The sequence below is a fragment of the Astyanax mexicanus genome, chromosome 15, assembly GCF_023375975.1.
Source record: "Astyanax mexicanus isolate ESR-SI-001 chromosome 15, AstMex3_surface, whole genome shotgun sequence".
In the NCBI taxonomy this organism is placed as follows: Eukaryota; Metazoa; Chordata; class Actinopteri; order Characiformes; family Acestrorhamphidae; genus Astyanax; species Astyanax mexicanus.
In genome coordinates this window covers 30,572,447-30,592,725 of record NC_064422.1, presented here as the reverse complement: position 1 = coordinate 30,592,725, position 20,279 = coordinate 30,572,447, and the positions used below count along the sequence as shown (strand labels likewise).

The 20,279-nt window shown below is 42.0% G+C and overlaps 1 protein-coding gene across 2 annotated transcripts in view; it reads right to left on the bottom strand.

Annotated features, from left to right (window-relative positions):
- The window catches only part of gabrz (gamma-aminobutyric acid type A receptor subunit zeta), a 50,718-nt gene that overhangs the window by 17,265 nt on the left and 13,174 nt on the right, over positions 1-20,279 (bottom strand). Inside the window, exon 2 of one of the 2 annotated variants that reach the window (XM_007259145.4) lies at positions 18,846-18,923. In XM_007259145.4, the coding sequence (XP_007259207.2) occupies positions 18,846-18,898 (53 nt within the window). In that variant the 5' untranslated portion in view covers positions 18,899-18,923. The remainder of the gene's footprint in view (positions 1-18,845; positions 18,924-20,279) is intronic. The other variant, XM_007259146.4, reaches the window with a different exon arrangement.

Genomic DNA, 20,279 nt, shown 5'->3' with positions numbered 1-20,279 from the left:
CACTGCCACATTGCCCACCCCAGTCTGACTCATACCTACACTGTCTGTTTGAGACTTTACACTCCAGCACATTATTATCCTAATTATACTGCTGTTAAAACCAGGCAACAAGGCAGCGACCCATACAAGCCACTGGCTGTGCTTTATATATATATTCTCCACAGTGCGCACATGCTCATTTTCTCCATCACAAACAAGACATCTCACACCGCTCGCTTCTTATATATAGCAGGAATGCACGCTGGGTGGAAACGGGCTTTGTAAATTATGCATTAATTTGTTTTCAGCACTAACTCTACAGCTAGAATCTAAAAATATCAGGAAAACTAATTACAGTATGTTTGTGTGGGTGAATCCGGATGCCAAATGGAAGATTGAACTCAGGCTCCAAACTGTGTTTTACAGTCAGGGTTGGTTCTCCTGTGGGTTTACACTAGATGGTAGGGGAATAAAATTAACCATCTCTGAGAAAACTGCTTTACTGATCTGAGCTGAGATACATGAAAAAAAACAAGATGCAGCTTCAGCATGTACTCATTTCTGTTGCATTCTAAATGTGTGTTTTTCTTAGTTGATACTTCAAATTTCTAAAATGGTAACTCCAGAAGAAGAAAATGTTTTTAACTTTGAGGCATGTTAATGTAACATTTAATTCTGGACTATTTTTTAGCTGGGTTTCTGCACGCACAACCAGAGGGCAGGAAGTAGCACAGCTCACACCAGAGAGCAACAATGACGAGGAGAAAACTGCAGCAACTTCAGAGAGGATGGATTGAAAATTTGTATAAAAAGAATAAGACCATGCTATTTATAATACTGAATAAAATTAAGAGACTACTCCAGTTTCTGAACCAGTTTCTCTGATTTTGCTATGTTACGGTATATGTTTGAGTAAAATGAACATTGTTGTTTTATTCTATAAACTATATACATTTCTCTCTCTCTGTTTAGAGCATTTATTTGCAGAAAATGAAAAAATGGCTGAAATAACAAAACATATGCAGAGCTTTCAGACCTCAAATAATGCAAAGAAAACAAGTTCATATTCATAAAGATTTAAGAGTTCAGAAATCAGTATTTGGTGGAATAAGCCTGGTTTTTAATCACAGTTTTCATGCATCTTGGCATGTTCTCCTCCACCAGTCTTACACACTGATTTTGGATACATGTATGCCACTGGTGCAAATATTCAAGCAGGTCAGCTTGGTTCGATGGCTTGTGATCATCTGTCTTCCTCTTGATTATATTCCAAGGAAAAACATCATCATTAAGTGGTCTTTTATTTTTTTCCAGAGCAGTATATACATCACACTTGCGCTGGGAACAGATAGAATTTTACCTCCACTTTTAGCCGACAGCAAGAAACTGAACAAGATCATCAGGAAGACCAGCTATATCCCATGGTGTCATCTTGACCCAGCGGAGGTGGTGGGAGACAGGAGAATAAGGACTAAGTTTAAACACATGCTGGAGAACCTGTCCTATACACCACTCTCTGACAGCACTGGGCAGCTTCTTCAGCGCCAGGCTGCTGCTGCTGTACCCACGGTGTGTGCAGGAGAGATACCGCAGGTCCTTCCTTCCGGCCGCTGTCAGACTGTATAACAAACGCTGCTCTCAGCAGATCAGAACTTAACTATTTATTACTATGTGATATAAAACTGTGTACTTATTGCTGCTGTAGTGCTCTAGTATGTGCAGTATCTAAATTAAGCATATATAGAATAATTACAATATTACCACTTAATAACTATAATTTGTTATATATGACAAATGTGCAATATCAATTTTTATATTTTCTTGTATTTATTATTATTATTTTTTTTATATTACCACCATCAGTGAGCACACTTAGAAAACACACTGTGACATACAGTGAGCACACATGCCCGGAGCGGTGGGCTGACAATCCTGCGGCGCCCAGCGAGCAGAGAGTTTTAAGGGCCTTGCTCAAGGGCCCAATAGTGACAAGTTGTAAAGCACGTTTCCCATAAACACTTTGACCTAGCTTTGTGCTAACAGCAACACCATACTTCTGTTACTGTCCAATAAGGTGGGAAAAGACAGACAAAAAGCAGATAAATATATTCTAAATTAACGATTTACCTACAAATAATTTAACATGAAAAAGCCAAAAAGAGACTGAACCCTAAAATTGTATTTTATTATTGACTCGACAATGCAAAATCTTTGTTACAATAGTCTAATAAAGTTATAATCTTGTGACCAGCTATGTCAGCAAATCAATCAATTGGTATAATAATTGTGCAACATTTAAAAAATTATGAACTAGATTAGTTATGATGTTTTGATCTGTTACACACTGAAAAAGTATTTGCAATTGAAACGTGTCTTATTGTGCAGAAATAAACCTATATTATTAAAAATTACTATGTATATTAGCACATTCAAATGTAATTAGACTTCAGGTATGATATTCACATATAAATATTGTACATAGGCCTGTCATAAAAAATCTTTGGGTAATAAATAGCGATTCACACTGCTATTTTACACACCGCCAACAGTCTATTTTCACGCCTTGCACCTGCATCATTAAAATAGCAATGATTGTTGTGAATATATCTATGGTGATGGAAGTGGTGGTCTGGAAGTGTATAGATAGCATATTGCTTTCTTGGCAATGGAAAATACAGGTGCACCACTGACTGATTAGAACCAAGACAGGCAACAGTCAGACGTTCATTGCTATATTGGCAACACAGGTCCAGTGTTCTCAATGCGCATACAACCCCTAATGAGGGTGATCACCCAAGCATACATGTGCTGTTAAAATACTAATCAGCTAAAGTCAGAGCACACCCTTGATTAATTAATAGAATTAGTTCTGTACATACCTTCTGCATCACACGATACAAAAGGCACAACTCATTCATGTTAATGGGCTCTCTATGCTGAGGAAAATATAATGTGTAATGTTGAGGTCAGCAAAAATGATTGAGGTCATGTTTATTTTTGTATGATACATTGATCATTTTAATTATCGTGACAGACCTAATTGTACATGTTATAATCCAATATCAAATGATTTTAAAGCGTCAGTATTTCAGTGCCCAGGCTGCAAGGCCTCAGTGAAGAGTACAGCTGCCTGGCTTCTACCTATTCTCAGAGGACTGAGCTTTTCAAAGGATCATTAGGGTTTCATCGGCCATCAAAAGGGAGGCTCTCTGCTTGCTCCCTGTTGCATGGGCGAGGGAATGCTGGGTCACTGAGCTGAGCTGACAGAGATATGAGTTTGAAACAGATAGTGTCTGCGAGCTGTTGCCATTGACAAACATCCATCTCATCTGCCTGGGCATCTGACAAAACAGCTTCACACATTCATATTGTGGCGTGGAAGAGGAAGGAAGACCCGTGAGACTCATGCTGAATGCTCAACAGCTCCTTTATTGAACCGGCCTGCCACTCACTTACAGTCTTTAGCAAGACTAGGAGAGCTAAAAAAACATTCCCCCACAGAGCTAAAACAGCCCAAAGGCCACCAACCCAGCTGTGTGTCTCCCAGATGGCAGATCCAGAGTGGTGCCCCACCCTCTCTGCATAACCCCTCCCAAGGGAGATGCCCCACCCCTGTCATCCTCGCACACAGGAGAACAGAACCATGCCTACAGGCAGCCACACACACAACCCAGAGCCGCCACATAGCCCCCCTCCCAAGGGTCAGCCGTCCCGGCGACCCCACCAACCCAACACAAACCCCGTGAACAACAGAACATTTTTTTTTTTTTTTTTACAATCAGTCGCAAACAAAGTCATTAAGGCGGGCGGGCTGCCTCCGTGCCCGCGGCAGCCTGGAGGGGCCGGGCACAGCACCGCCTGCCAGCGGCTCCGAAGAGCCAGAGTTCAGGTCAGGCACGAGTGCAAGGCCGGCAGGCTCCGCACCACCGTCCACAGTGTCCGACAGTCTCGGCCTATAGGGGGCCAGCCTATCACGGTGCACAATCATAGTGCGTCTGCCCCACCGGATCTTATACACCACCTCCCCCAGCCTGGACAGCACCAAGCACGGACCCACCCAGGCTGACTGGAGCTTCGGGCACAGTCCCTTCTTCCGCTGAGGGTTATATAGCCAAACCCTCGCCCCCACCGCCAACGGGTCCCCAAAGCAGCGCGTGTCGTACGCACGCTTCTGCTTCTGTCCGGCAGCAGACTGGTTGGAGCGCGCTAGACGGTGTGCTAATTCCAGCGAAGACATAAGGTCCGAGACAAAAGTGGGCGTGCCCGAACATAAGCAGAGCCGGCGTGAATCCCGTCGTCTCCTGCACAGCGGAGCGACAGGCCAGCAGCACTACCGGCAGGTGCCTGTCCCAGTCACGCTGGTTCTTGTCCGACACCATGGCCAACTGCGCCGCCAGCGTGCGGTTAAAACGTTCCACCAGTCCGTCACTGTGCGGATGAAGGGGCGTCGTCCTGGTCTTATGGATTCCCAGGATGCGGCAGACCTCCGCCATGACCTCCGACTTGAAATTTCTCCCCTGGTCGCTGTGCAGTTCTTCCGGAACCCCAAATCTGCAAAAGAACTCCTGCACCAGGATATCCGTAGTAGTGACCGCCCCTTGGTCCGGCACCGTGTAGGCCTCTGGCCACTTCGTGAAATAGTCCATCGCCACCAGAACAAAGCGATTTCCAGAGTCCGTCACCGGAAAGGGGCCCAGCACGTCCACGGCCACCCGCTCCATCGGGCTGCCGCACTGGTAAGGGTGAAGCGGGGCACCCTCGAGGGGCCCTTCTTGGCAGCGCACACGTCACAGCAGTGCACGAAGAGTTCCACGTCGGTTCTACACCCAGGCCAATAGAAGCGTTGCCTCAGGCGCTTCAGAGTCTTGGTGACACCAAAGTGCCCAGCCCCAGGTGACCCATGAACTCCGCGTAGGACCGATCCCCTAAGCGCCCGCGGTACCACCACCTGAAAAACGCGCCGCCCGTTCGCCGGATCCTCCCAGGTATGGCACAGCACGCCGTCGGACAAACTAAAACTAGCCCAGTTGGAGCGCAACGCCTTAGCAATCTGGCCCAGCGGCACCACCTCCCCCCACGACAGTGTGACGTTCACACTGAGCGCGTGTACTGCCCACGATAATTCGCGATCCGCCCGTTGCGCATCGCGGAGCTGCTCTACGGACACCTGAGCCACCCCGACAGCGCCAGTAACATCCCCGGAGATTGCAGCGCAGCGTGCGGTCTCAGCAGATTTCTCCTCAGCACAAGCACAATGTTTGCAGTCGGCGGCCACACACGGCCGGCGCGACAAAGCATCCGCGTTACTGTGGCCACGGCCCGGGCGGTGCACAACCTCAAAACGAAACTCCTAGATAACCAGAGCGCGAGTTGGCCCTCGGGCTTGCGGAAACACATGAGCCACTGTAGCGAGGCGTGGTCAGTGCGCAGCAGAAAGGGCACCCCATACACGTACGCTCGGAAATGTTTAAGGCTTTCGACCACCGCGAGTAGTTCCCGGCACGTTACGCAATAGTTGCACTCCGCCTTGTCCAGGCGGCGGCTATAGTACGCTATTACGCGCTCGGAGCCGTCCTGAACCTGCGACAGGACTGCTCCGAGGCCGTGGTCGCTCGCATCAGTATCCACAATGAAACTCTCAGACACCTTCGGATACGCCAGAATCGGAGCATTGCACAGGCGGCTTTTTAGCTCCTCGAATGCCCGCTCCGCCTCGTCAGACCAGCGGAATTTCACACTAGGCTTAGTCAGAGCATGAAGCGGCGCTGCCACGTCCTAATAAACCGCCTGTAATACGAGGCGAGCCCCAAGAAGCTACGAACCTTTTTTGCGTCTCGTGGTGTGGGCCAGTCACGGACCGCCTCCGTCTTTTTGGGATCGGTTTCCACGCCAGCACTGCTCACTACGTGGCCCAGGAAGCTCACACACTGCCTTAGCAGATTACACTTTGCCGGATTGAGCTTCAGGTTAGCCGCCTGAATCGCGCTGAGCACCATTTCAAGGTGAGACAGTGCGGAGTCGAAGTTGCTTCCGTGCGCCAAGACATCATCCAAATAAACGATGCAGCACGACCGCGGAACCCCGCATAAAACACGCTCCATAAGACGCTCAAAAGTAGCCGGCGAGTTACACAATCCGAACGGAAGCACCGTGAAATGCCATAGGGCTGAGCCGAGCGAGAAAGCGGTTTTCTCCCTATCCCCCGCCGCGAGGGGCACCTGCCAATATCCGCTCCTCAGGTCTAACGAGCTGAACCAGGCTGAGCCAGACAGCTGGTCCAGCGTATCGTCGATCCAGCGTATCGGAGTCAAGCTGTTCGCGCAAACGGAGTTGTTGGGGACCAGATAAACCCACACAACTGCGCTCCAGCATCTCCTCTATCGGATCTACACTCAACCCCGCATCCAGCGGACCCTCTACCGTACCACGCACCGAATCAAACACATACCCTCCCACCAGTTCACTTACCCCTAACTCGTCGCGTATCTCTATGGGGAGTCCAGTCACCAGCACCGAGCCCCGTGCACAGTCAATGATAGCTCCGACGCGTGAGAGCAGGTCCTTGCCCAGAATGCACGGGTCGTTGATGCGTCCTACCCAGAACTGTTGTTGAAAGGGCCCCTTGCCGACATCAATCGTCAACTCCGTTAATCCTAGGAGACCTATAGGATCCCCGGTGACTGAAGAGAGAGCGATGCGCTGGCTGTTGTCAGTCACAAACTCGTCCGCTACCTCCGTCGCTAGCTCGGGCCGTATCAGTGAGACTGACGAGCCCGTGTCCACCAGCGCGTTCACCGTCACTCCATTCAATGTGCATTTCAGGAAATAGCCGCTGAGTCCGGCAGTTCCGGAATCAGATCCCGAGGGTAAGCATAGCGTTCCTGGGGCCACCGTAACCCTCACTGGGTGGTCCCGGCTCCGTTTCCCGGCCGGCTGCAGTGCGCTCGCTTGTGGCCACGCCCCCCGCAGCGCCAGCACTCCAGTAGGGCATCAGACCGGCTCCGACCCCACCTCTGCGAATTACGGGCAACCGGCGACGCCCCCCACGGTCCAGGATGGCTTGAGAGGATGAGTTCGGAACGCTCCGCCACCTCCACCGCGGACTCCAGGGTCTGCGGGTCGGACAGCCTCACGTGTTTGCGCAGCTCGCTCGGCTCGAGGGTGCGCAGAAAGTGATCCAACGCGAGCCTCCTCTGGGCCGCTCGCGGAAACGTTGGGTAAGCTTGGCGGGTTAGCAGGGCCATCTCCGATGCCAGCACGCCCAGTGTCTCCCCCTGCTGTTGGCGTCTGTCCACCACTAGCATTTTGGCGGCCGCCGCCGACGGTTGGCGGCTGAAACGTGTTCTCAGCGCCCGTGTCAGTTCAGGCAGCTCGCAGCGGTACTCGGCGGGGAGCTCGATCAGTACCCTCAGCACGTCGCCCCGCAGCGCCAGGCAGAGGTTGGCTGCCGTCTAGGCGTCCGTCCAGCCCGCACCGCCCGCCACGATCTCAAGCTGAGCTTCGAAGGCTGTCCAGTCAGCGCTGCCATCGTAGGGGGTAAGACGGGGTTGAGCCATCAAGCCCGCCATCCCAGAGGCTTGCGCCGCCATCATCGCGCCGTCCATTCCGCGAGTCGGCGCCGCTGTCCTTGCGCCATCCGCTCCGTGAGCCAGCGCCGCCGTCCTCGCGCCATCCACTCTGGGAATCAGCGCCGCCGTCCTCGCGCCATCCGCTCTGGGAGCCAGCGCCGCCGTGCTCGCGTCGTCCTCTCCCTGGCCACGACCTCCGAACAGCCCGCTGGCGCCATCAGGTCCGAGTCCACTCCGCTGGAGAGCCTTGCCTCTAGTCCGTTGGTCTGCTGTCTTCCTCCTCAGCCGTTCGATTTCCCCTGCCAGCAGCTCAATATCTTCCAGCAGGGTCACTTCTGACACCAAATGTGGCGTGGAAGAGGAAGGAAGACCCGTGAGACTCATGCTGAATGCTCAACAGCTCCTTTATTGAACCGGCCTGCCACTCACTTACAGTCTTTAGCAAGACTAGGAGAGCTAAAAAAACATTCCCCACAGAGCTAAAACAGCCCAAAGGCCACCAACCCAGCTGTGTGTCTCCCAGATGGCAGATCCAGAGTGGTGCCCACCCTCTCTGCATAACCCCTCCCAAGGGAGATGCCCCACCCCTGTCATCCTCGCACACAGGAGAACAGAACCATGCCTACAGGCAGCCACACACACAACCCAGAGCCGCCACAATATAGTTAAATATGCTGTGAATCAGCCCACTCACTGCTCCTGTCAGCACTCATACACAATACTGTGTTTGTTGGGAACGACTTGCAGATAGATTTAAATGATGTATTTTATCATTCATTGCATGTGTCTTCTTCTGATGTGTCAGCCTGTCTCAGCATTAAGGGTGTAAAAAAAATTATATGTAGAAAAATAGCAATTGTATGTTTTGCAATACTGTATCGATTATCATAAACAGTATTGATTTTTAATGAATAGTTTATTCACAAAGATTGTAGGCAGACAGTGGTTCATTTTGTGTTGTGTTTATATCCCGGCCATTAGATAGCAGTGTTGTCTGTCATTAGATCACACTGTTTTAACTGCATGAATATGTTTGCCCAAATTTTATGTTTTCTATGTTCCAAAATGTACAAATTTGATAGTGTGTTTTTATACTGACAGCTGTTAGTATAAACAATCACACTGTACTACTTAATTGAGCTACTGTAAGAAAAACAATACATTGCAAATTTTAAATGTACAGCTCTGAAAAAAAAATTAAAGACCACTTAATGATGATGTTTTTCCTTGATGTTACCAAATTGAAAACCTCTGGAATATAATCAAGAGTAAGAAGGATGATCACAAGCCATCAATCCAAGCTGAACTGCTTGAATTTTTGCACCAGGAGTGGCATAAAGTTATCCAAAAGCAGTGTGTAAAACTGGTGGAGGAGAACATGTCAAGATGCATGAAACTGTGATTAAAAACCAGGGTTATTCCACCAAACATTGATTTCTGAACTCTTAAAACTTATTTGTGGTCTGAAAGATCTGCCTCTTTTTGTTATCCCATTGTCACCCATTTTTCATTTTCTGCAAATAAATGAATTTGGGAGAAATGTTGTCCGTAGTTTATAGAATAAAAGAACAATGTTAATTTAACTCAAATACCTATTCATAGCAAAATCAGAGAAACTGATTCAGAAACTGAAGTGGTCTCTAATTTTTTTCCAGAGCTGTATATATATATATATTTTTATTCTAACCCCTGTATCGTCATATGAACGATATCACAAAGTTCTTGCCCAGCACAGCCACTCTCAGCACTAATCCCAAATGGTTTTGTGGGTTGAGACAATTTACAGCAGCAACAGGGAGTTACAATACATGAATCTGATCTGAAACTCATTAGGCAGAAAAGCAAAAAGCCACAAAAAAGAAAACAGTGAAAATGATGAGGCTTCAGTTTTTTCGAGCACACTCTCCAGAGCCAAATTGAACAGAAGATCAATGTTCCAACACTGAGAATCATTCAGTCGGGCTTTGAAAACTAACGCTTATCTCTTCCTCTTCTCCCTCCATTCAGTTGACTTTAAGCCAAAACTAGCTCTAAATCGAGCCTGTGTCTCTGGAGTTTAGACTGACTGACGTGAGTATGTGTGGGTATGTGTGTGTGTGCTTGTGTAGCTGTTTTTGTGTGTTAGTTTGCCTGCTGCTTTAGAAGCAGATCAGCTCAGAACCAGACCGACTGTGCCGCCAGCTCACATTATTCAAACCCCCTCTCTCCCCTCAGCCAAAGACCCACCGAGGGTTAAAAACCAGTTCATAACACATTCGCACTGTGGAGCCAATACTCACTGCTCCTGCACTGATGAATACATGATCCTGCTCAAATATGTGTAACAGTACTTCCACTGATACTGTGGTTATCTAAAAAAAGCTTGGCAATCCCTGGAAGATTTTCAAAGTGAATATAAAAAATATACATTATAATGCACGAAGTGAGTTTACTCAAATAAAAAATATTGGCATAAAAAGACATTAAAAATGTAACTTACTAGTAATTACATTAAATCACCTTAAACTTTAAAAATGCTGTTTCATAAAAACATAACATTTAGATTACATTTAAATGTAAATTAAAAGTTATATATTAATAGGTAACAGTGTCCATCGTAACTTCATAAATAAAATAAAAAAATAATAAAATCCACCTGGTTCTGAGTGTATGTCATGGATATTGGAGTATATTCAAGTTTGACATTTTTATCTAAACTACATACTGCATACTCAAAAACTAGTTTATATTAGTATTTAGTTGTGATGCACAGCCAGATTTATCTGTTCTAACAGAATCTTTACTGTTCAATCCCATAATCTGCCCACTACAATCAGTACCGCAAAGCATGGTGGTGGCAGTATCATGCCGTGGGGTGATTTTTAGGACTAGACAGAGCCCTGACTTGAACCCTGTGGCATCATACACAAGAAGACAGGTAATCACTGCCGAAGGTACTAAGTGTCTGACTTATTTTAGCGTAATATAAAACTGTTTCAGCAATGATACAGTAACCAAACACAGATTTTGCACAGAAATGTAGCAGTTCAGCTTGGTTTGATGGCTGGTGATCATCCGTCTTCCTCCTGATTATATTCCAGAGCTTTTCAATTTGTTAAAATCAAAAGAAACTCATCATTTTTGAGTGGTCTCTTAATTGTTTTCCAGAGCTGTATATTAAACTGATGCTACATTTTTGTCTAAACAGTGCTAGAAATATGTGACAATCTGTACTGACAAAAGTCTTCATGTCTCTAACTCTGAGTACAGCCTTTGAGCCCCTGTCCTTTAAAGTGCAGTAAATAATGAGATACCAAAATCTGAACCAATCTTAAATATGTATCAGTTAGGCTGCATTATACAAGTATTATAATAACAAATTAGGAGGGATTAGTTCACTAATTCTACTGCGGAGAAAAATATTTCAGCTACAAACCCCATTGAGATGAGCTCAGCATTCAGATTTTAAAAGAAGTGTGTTAAATCGTTTTATAGAAGAGGCATCATTCAATAATCCCTGTTAATTTATTAAAGCAGTAAAACATCTTACATAACGTGAATGTCAGCTCTTGTGCAATGGCTTTAGTGAAGGCAGTGACTTAAGGACTTCTGTAACTCTCCTAGGCTCTTAGGCAGTCTCTCGAATGATACCCAAAAGATATTTTTTGTTTTAATACAGCGCTGTGTACTATTGCATGTCTCCTGATTTTTTTGGTTTGTTTTTTGGGGAGTGTTAATCGACCAGCCTGTTTCTTTGACTTACATAAGAAATCTTAAAAGAAAAAACATGAAACAGCAGCACTGAGACATATCAAAGAAATGGCGAGAGATATAGCTGATGGACATAATTTATCAACAAAGATTTTAGTGCTGGGACAGCAGTCCAGTAATTAAAAACAAAAAAAATGAATATCGCTGCAAACCAAGATGCTATTGTAGGTCTCTCAAAACAGGTCATCTCAAGTAGCCCACAAAAAATCCCAGGGTGAGGAAAGTCCTTCACAGAGTACCCTCCGGAGACATGAGACACAACTGTGCACTTAGCACTGAACTGTGAGCACCAGCCGTTTCCTTACTTAGAGAGATTGCCCTTTTTAAAACTGTATTTTTTCTATTTTCTCAGTAGCCAGTTACAGTATCGTGACTACAGGAAAAAAAAACATTTTCACTCCATATTCCTGAATTTATAACTGAATTTGTGCTATTGTGAACTCCTAGTCTACATGGTGCCTGATTAATGTTTCAACTATTTAGTCTGGATTGAATGCACTGTTCTATGTATCAACAGAGATTAAAATTTATTCAACAACTAAACATTCACCTGAGACACCATACCAACCATCTAGGATATCTTAGCAAATGCCTAGCAACCACCTACCAATAAGCTAAACCCCCTCAACAAAACCATCCTGGAATACTGTAGCAACTAGCAACCACTTAGCAATAGCATAACCAGCTAGTCACCACTTTAAATCACCATAGCAACCAGCTAGCAACCTCATAGAAACCATTAAGCAGTGGGAACCATTTCAGCTGCTCCACTTTTTTAGTTTATGCAGCGCTTTTACCTTACAAAGCAGTTTTACACAGATTCAACAGTGGCAAGAAAAAACTGCGGAAGAAACCATGAGAAAGACTGAGAAGGGAAACTTATCCTCCTCTAGTCAACAATCAATAGCACAAAATATAACAAAACAGCAGTAGAATAATGGGTCACATAAAGTGAAAATCATGCCAATCAAGTTTACATGACAGTGCTTTAAATATAATTACTTAAATAAAGTTACTGATGAAAAAGTCCTTTAAAATAAATAAAAAAATAAAAAATAACTACAAAAGCCTCCCTATATAGTAGGGGTAAGAATGCAGAAACACTGCTCACGAAAACAATGATATCACAATACCGTGATTGTGTGATAATCAATATATCGACCATTCTCTACCCCGCTTTACAGCATCTGTGTTACTGAAGAGAATAAAATACTCCTAAATAAGTTAAAACCTTCATCTGACTACTGCCTCCACACGGAGTAATGAAGCAGTAAGTTTAGTTAGTCTAATTTGTAGGAGAGTCCTAGTTTTATTTTATAAAATATAGAAAGTTGATGCCACCTATTAAGGATGATTCTAGGACCAGGGTTTTAGGGGTCTGAACACCCAATAAACCCAGTCCTCACACAAAAAAGAAAAACTGTGTACTTCCCATGTGATCCCAGGAGGAGCGACTGTGTCATATAAGAATAAATAGAACAATTTAGATTAAAATCAGACACACAAAGAGTTACACACCGGGGGACAGATATGAAGATAAAACTGTTGGGAACACATACAGATTTTACATATTCAAATATCAAATTTCAAAACAATGAGAGACTGATGATGACAACATGCAGCTACCTGCATCCTGCTGTCTCACCTCTCTGTCTCAGCTATCATCTCCCTGTAAGCAGCTTTTCCTTTTTCCCTTTCTTTTAGATGACAGAAAAAAGGACATGGCCTACTGTTGTCCTGCTTGACATAATATGATTCAGGAACATGAGACAAATCTTTGGTACTTTAAAACCATGCATTCTTAATCTCTCTCAGAAGTACATATAAAAGGTTGATCTAATAAACAAATATGAAATTTAAACTTGCATAGACTAAAAGCCAGCACTGATATAAAAAGTCCAAAAAAGTCCAAACCCAAAATATTTTAAGAAAGTATGATATTTAACACCATGAAGATTAAACATGTTTACAATAGGGCTGTAAAATTAACATGCAAATTTCAATTATTTAATCAAAGAAGAAATTATCGCTGATTAATCACCTTGGTTCCTGAAATGCGATGGAGGAGAAACAAAACCACTGAAGACCTGAATAACTAAAGAGCACAGTAGCTTGAAGAAATTACACAAATAATATCATTCAGCAGAACGTTCTCTATCTAACCAGCACATGAAGTTTATTTTAATATCAAAAATCAGTGTTTAATTAATCTCGGAAAATACACTCCAAGCCTATTACTGAGTTCTGCTGCCAGCTACCATTTAGCCATAAGTGCTATACAACCAGTTATTGCCTAATCTGCCATTTTGGGCTTCATAATAAAAATCCTCAAGGCAAGACTGTATTAATTAAAAGATAAAAAAATAAAGAACATCCAGGTTTTCATTTTATTTGGACTTTAATAAGTAAACTTTTGATCAAAATATGGTCACATATTTAAATTATATTAATATGTGCACATAATTTTTAAGCATTTTAAGCAGGGCTAGTAGAGTTTATTATTACATGGCAACATATTTGAGCTATTAATGTAAAAAAAGTCTTCAAGTGTAATTATTCTTTAAGACCTCTGGTATGTGTAACCATCTTCTATAGGCAAATAAATTAATTGTGCAGGCTGAAATAGTTTCTTAGCAAAAAGTTATCAATATGATTAATTTAGATCAGTAATCAGTAAGCATGTAAATAATTTGAATATTACTTTTAAATTGCTTTATAGTACTTGTTTGCAAAGTACTGTATTTCAGACTAGACAGTTCTTGTCTGTGAGTATGTAATAAAGATCTGAGCATGCCCAGTGGTGAATCCTTTCTCTCCGCTCGGCTTGCTGCTGCAGGAGAGGGGAGGAGGTGAATGGAGGTATATGAAGGCAGACAGATGGTGAGGCAAGACCCGAACTGCTGTTCGCCCTCCACCCCTTTGATCTGCTTCAGAGGAAACTAGCCATTCACAGAAAGCACAAACTGTAGAGCTTTCTTAGCTGGTCCAGACCCACCTCTTATCAGACCAGCATTAAAGATCAACTCTGACCAGTAAGATCCCTGATGAGACCTGCATCTCATTAACCCCGATCTGCCTGGACATGCCCAGTTAAAACCCAATCACACTGCAGTAAATCAATGCATCCGAGCTAAACTGGGCTATCTGTAATCACGTTAGTGCTTTAGTTACTGTACCTCTGCAAGGGAGGATAACATTGAGCATGCAGAGAGGAGAAGGAACACCATACAAGGGCTGTTATTTTCATCTGTACCCACACACACACACTCACACTGCAGTACAGCCATTCAGGCTGAATCAAAAAGTCCTCACGGATTAGCTGTAATTCCATCCTACCATCGCTACACCTTTTACCAGGCCCACATAATCCTGTGTGAATGCATACTTAAGGCAGCTAGTCTTTCATTTACTGCCAAAGTATAAAGAGCAAAATTATACTGTGCTTGTCTTCTCTATGGGTACGTCATCATGTAAGCTTATCACCCAGGAGAAGTTGCTGACAAAATTGGGTTTCCGCCTCAGGATTCCTGCTCGCGCTGAGCACTGCAGTCTTCAAGAGCGGCAAGCCAACTGCTACCAAAATACACTCACATCCCACGCACTGCTAATGCCTGTGAACAGACACTCCAAGAACGTCTTGCGTTAGGTATGGCAAAGCTATTTTAAGAGAGGTTAACAAAAGGTTAACAGAGATTAACCACACTTATTGAAAAGGCTTGATTTGCCTTGTGATTTGCCATGTTCACACTGCAAGATCCAAATCCTGATCTATTTGATCAGACTGTAGTTGCATTTCCTCCCGTAGACACTTTGGTTGCTATGGCAACAACACACTGGAAACCCAGTTTGTCCAGTAAGAGTAATGATTCAACAGGGAAAGTGCTGTTCATGCATTTTATTACAAAACAATTTATATTTCCATCAAATTACAGAACAGAGTTCAGTTGTGTTTGCTTTACACCAAAATGTAAGTTAAGAAATGTAAAAAATGATGCCACAAACCACAGTCCAGACCAAAAGACCAACAGTATTTGTGTTTTTTAATAAATTGAAAAACATATATAGCTACATGTTAATTTACTCAGAAATGGTTAACGTTTTAGCAAATAGGAAGCATTGGCTCTTTATTTCTGAGGTGATAACATCCTGTAAAAATAAGATTAAAATATGGAACATAATAATCAAAGTAGTATTGCATTTTAGATATGTGAAAGATTGGTAACTGGCTGTTTTTGTGCTTTACAGTGGAATATCAAATTGTCAAAATAACTTCTACACACCGATCAGTGTCACATATAGGAAGATGCAGCCCACAGAGATGATGATGAAAGGACAAACTACGGATGGGCGATATGGCTCTAAAATAATATCATGATATTTCAGGGTATTTTTGCAATAACGATATACTTGGCGATATAGGAAAACTAAAATAATTCATTCATTTCAGGAATATAGTATAATAGTATAACAGAATAATCATAATGTGGCAAAATAAATAATATAGCATAAAATAATATAATGCAGCAAAAAATATTGCAGAATATTTAGTGCATGCATATAAACTGCAAACTAAAACAATTATAGAATAAATAAACCTAAAGCTTCACAGTAAATAATAGACTACTTTTAAGACAAAACAGCCCTATTATCACGATATGGATTTTTAATATCATGATATTTCTGTGTCACGATATATTGTATATGATATAATATTGCCCACCCCTAGTGCTCACTAATAATTTTCAAGCGATTCAAGCGTTTTTTTTTGTCGTCCTGGCGCTCCCATAAAATTAATTGTGTTGAATATTATCGCAAATCTTGAGACTTGGCACGCAAATAGTGACGTGAACAATATTAACAACCAATAGGAGAGCTACAGGAAGACAAGGCAAGAATATATTTCACATGACTGTTTACAATTGATCTGACACATTTTGCAGTGAATATGCCTTATATGGTTCTTACTTTAATATGTACAGTATTTTAAACACAGGTAGCACTTTAAAGTCATTATATTTAACGTTATTTTATTTGACTCTACTTTGTCTTATTGTGCAGTGTTAGTTTTGATACAAACAAGTTTAATAAATTCACATTTCGCAAGAATAATCTAAAACAAATGCAAATGTATAGCAACCTTTGCAAAAAAAAGGTTGTAGCAAAAAAGGGTGTAAAAGAAGCTTATAATCAGAGCTGAACATGTGTTCTATTAAAAAAATATCAAGAACTAACAGAGTGGCAGAAAAAAAATATTTGTAACTTAATATGTAATATGTATTATATGTAAATATGTAAATAGTGATCCTGTAAGATAGTCTGTATAAAATCTTAGCCTGTGAGTAAAAAGTCTGTGACTAGTCTTTTTAGATGAGAGGGTGTCAGACCTGAGTCTGTTAAAAGTCTTTTCAGAGTCTTTTTAAGTTGTGTAGGGTAGTGTGAGTTTGAACCTTAGTTCAAAGTCTGGTCCAGAGTTTCAGGTGAGAAAACGTCCTTAGTCCTTAGTAAACATGAATTAATCTAAAAAAACGTTGCTAAATTCAGCAATTACTACAGAAACACCTACACCTACATACAAACTGTTCTAATGTTCTACCATCATTTCTGAATGTAGTTTAAATGGATGTTAATCTGGTCACAATGATTCCTGAGAGTGTTTACAAGTCAAATAAAGCCTGAGCATGATTCAATCCTTTAATGCAAATTATTCAACATAAAGTCTAGTATATTTTAATGTTATTAAATGTAATTATGACTCTCTGGGCTTGTTACATTAGTCACTGATGAATAATGCACCAGGGTCTGTAAGGCATTATGCAAGCATGTGCACCTGAGTATCTCGCTTTGAACTGTTCTTACTGCTCCCAGAGAATTGGACTGGGTTGACATTTTTCTGCCTCAGACAACTGACCTTATAAAGGTCTTTATCAGGGTTATTTAAGGGTTCTTTATACTGAACTAGGGTTGCAACGGTATGAGATTTTCACGGTATGATAACTGTCTCAGAAAATACCGCGGTATCACGGTTATCACGGTATCACAGTTTGTTACATATATTATTAAACTGACCCTTAAAGAAATGACAACAAAGGTTTTTTGTTCAATTAACTATTTATTGTAGAAACCTGGAACAATTATAATTTAATGTCTCCTTAAAAAAAATAAGCTGTACACCATCAGGTGAAGGAAATTAGTTTTTTCCACTACTCTTAAGGGCATTAAGAGTGTATATAAAAAAATATATATATATTATATATATAAATATATATAATATATATATATATATATATATATATATATATATATATATATATATATATATATATATATACACACACACATTACACACATTACATGTCCTCTAAGAAGTAAAGATCCTGTGTTTAAACTATTCAGTACAATTATTTAAGTTTAAATTATTTAATATCTGATAAACTGAGCCTGGGTCAGTGTCTGATCAACAACTGTTGTAAACGTCCGTTTTACTGCCAAGTTGGTAAATAACCAGATACTGCAGAAAGAGGGGATTTATTTCTGACATGATCCTCACAATAGAGATTTCTATTTTAAGGCTTTCACACAGAGTCTGGTTTTAACACATGAAAAACAGGCACAGCAGAATTTAAAAATGAACGCATGTAAATGAATGGCGTCTTTCACATCCAGTCCGGCCAGGACCTTTACACGGACACGTGAATCCGTCGTAGGACGCACATCACGCCTGTACCTGCGTGCCCAAATTTCGGATAACTCAGCGCTTTTGCGGGCGCTTACCGCATTGGTTGTGCACGACTACAGAGAGGTTTTATTTAGGTTCAGAGTAAAATTATAAACTAAACACATACTTTGCGCTGCACGGCGGGGTGGTGTTCTTGGAGATGGGAGAACAGGATTGACGTATGTCCACCTTTAGCTGTGACTTTACGGCCACATTGATTACAAATCGGATAACCATCCTCGGGTGCGTTCGGCGTGTCTCTGAAATAGTCCCACACTGCTGATTTTAGTTTAGCCTTTTTGTAGGCGGACGGAGATTTGTTTAGTCTGATGCACTTTCTGCCGTTCTCACCGCTGTGTGCTGAGCAGCTGAAGCGGAGCAGAGTTGCGCATGCGCGGGTGAGTTTCTCCGCTGGCTTGCCTTTTACCGGTAATAAGCAAACACACACGGTATGATAACCGTGCATTTTAATACCATGGTATACCGTGAAACCGGTTACCGCTGCAACCCTATACTGAACAATAATTTATTGTATTACTCATGTGTTGAGCTTTGTTAAAACATTTCAAGGAGTGCAATTTAAAAGCAATTTTAAGTTTGAGTTGGATCTTCCAGTTGAACAGTGATCCGGAAGGCATCCCCAAATCCACACAAATGATGTTACACTGTTGTTAACTGGTACACATTGTTAACTGGTGGGATGAGCTGAAAAATCCAAAAACGAAGTCCAAATTCCCTGTAGGATGCCAACAGTTCTGGAGCACACTCTGTGGGCTAGTTGGGATGAGCGCTTGATTAAGCAGAGTTCAGAGCAAACGTTTAAAATGTCTTACCTGCTTATGATGAAAATAAAGACTACAGAGCCTGGAGGGCTGCATAAACGCATGGCGGCAGGAGTCTCAGGCGTCTGTCTAGGAAATAAGAAAAAGAAAAAGAGTGAAAAGTGTGACTCTTCATACTGATGATGAACAAATGGACAGTGTTTGATGAACAAAGATATGCAGTGATAAAACCAGTAGATCATCTTTTGGAACTTTAGAAGCTCTGGGCCAAGCTTTAAAGGTAGCATAGTGGTACTTCACCAGTTCTTACTGGATTATTTAATGATTACCTTGTGCTAAAATGCTTTAGGGGAGTTGTACCTTTATATATACTGCTGTATATCAGTTACATCAGAACTGATCTATAAACATGTTGCGTATGCGTCCACAGACCATGTCATATAATTGTCTATTTATCCCATTTTGTTATAAAAAAACTTAGCAAAACCCAAGTAGAACAGGGCTGTAAAATAGACCAATTCCTAAAACAGTAAACAGTCTTTATGTATCAATATTAGTATTTCAAGACTACATGCAAGTCCTCCAAGAAAGCATTCACTGAAATAACATAACAGGATTGTATACAGACATGTAAAACAACATCTGAGCATTTTTACAACCAATAGCAAATACTTACTATTACACATTTAAAAAAAAACTAAAATAAAACCATTAGTGTTCAAGAAGTAAGACAAAATTATTGGGACCACTGTTTGTTTATCATTTCTATTAAAAAGGTTATTAAAAAACATCCTGCATTTGTAGGAATAGCTGTTTTTGCCGTTCAGGGAAGGATTTCCACTGGATTTTAGTTAGGTTTGGACTACAATCAGTTAGTGGGATCTAACTAACAGTTAGTGGGATACTCAAAAAGTATTTAATGAAGCACCATATGTAAGAGCCAAATAAGAGTTATTTTATTTAAAGAATAATTTAGTTAAAAATGTTAAAATATGTTGTTTTTTATGCATTTATAATTATTGTATTTTATAAAATGCATATTTTATAAAATGCTATTTTATTGGCTTCCGTCAGTACACGTCATTTCCACTGCATGTACGTTAGTAGCCAGATTGCTGTTAGAGACGGTGGAAGCAACACAGTTTTTTGACCGAGCTATATGAGTCCAGTCTAATGTTTGTCTTTGTTTTTTATGAGTAAACTTTTGAAAAGAAGATTCGGACTCTCTCGAGTTTTTTCAAATACTGGTTGGTAGACTGACAGCAAAAGGTGGTACAAAAGGAGTAACAAGAAACGGAGTGCCACTACACCATAGTTTTAGAGAATACAGTTCCACTGCTCCATAGCACAAAACTGAGTGGTTTTAAATCCCACTAGCTCAGGCCTGATATTAGACTATTATATTGATAATATACTTCTTTACAGTTAATCAGAAACAGTGTTAAACATACAATGTATAAAAAATATATTTACAGTATATTAGGA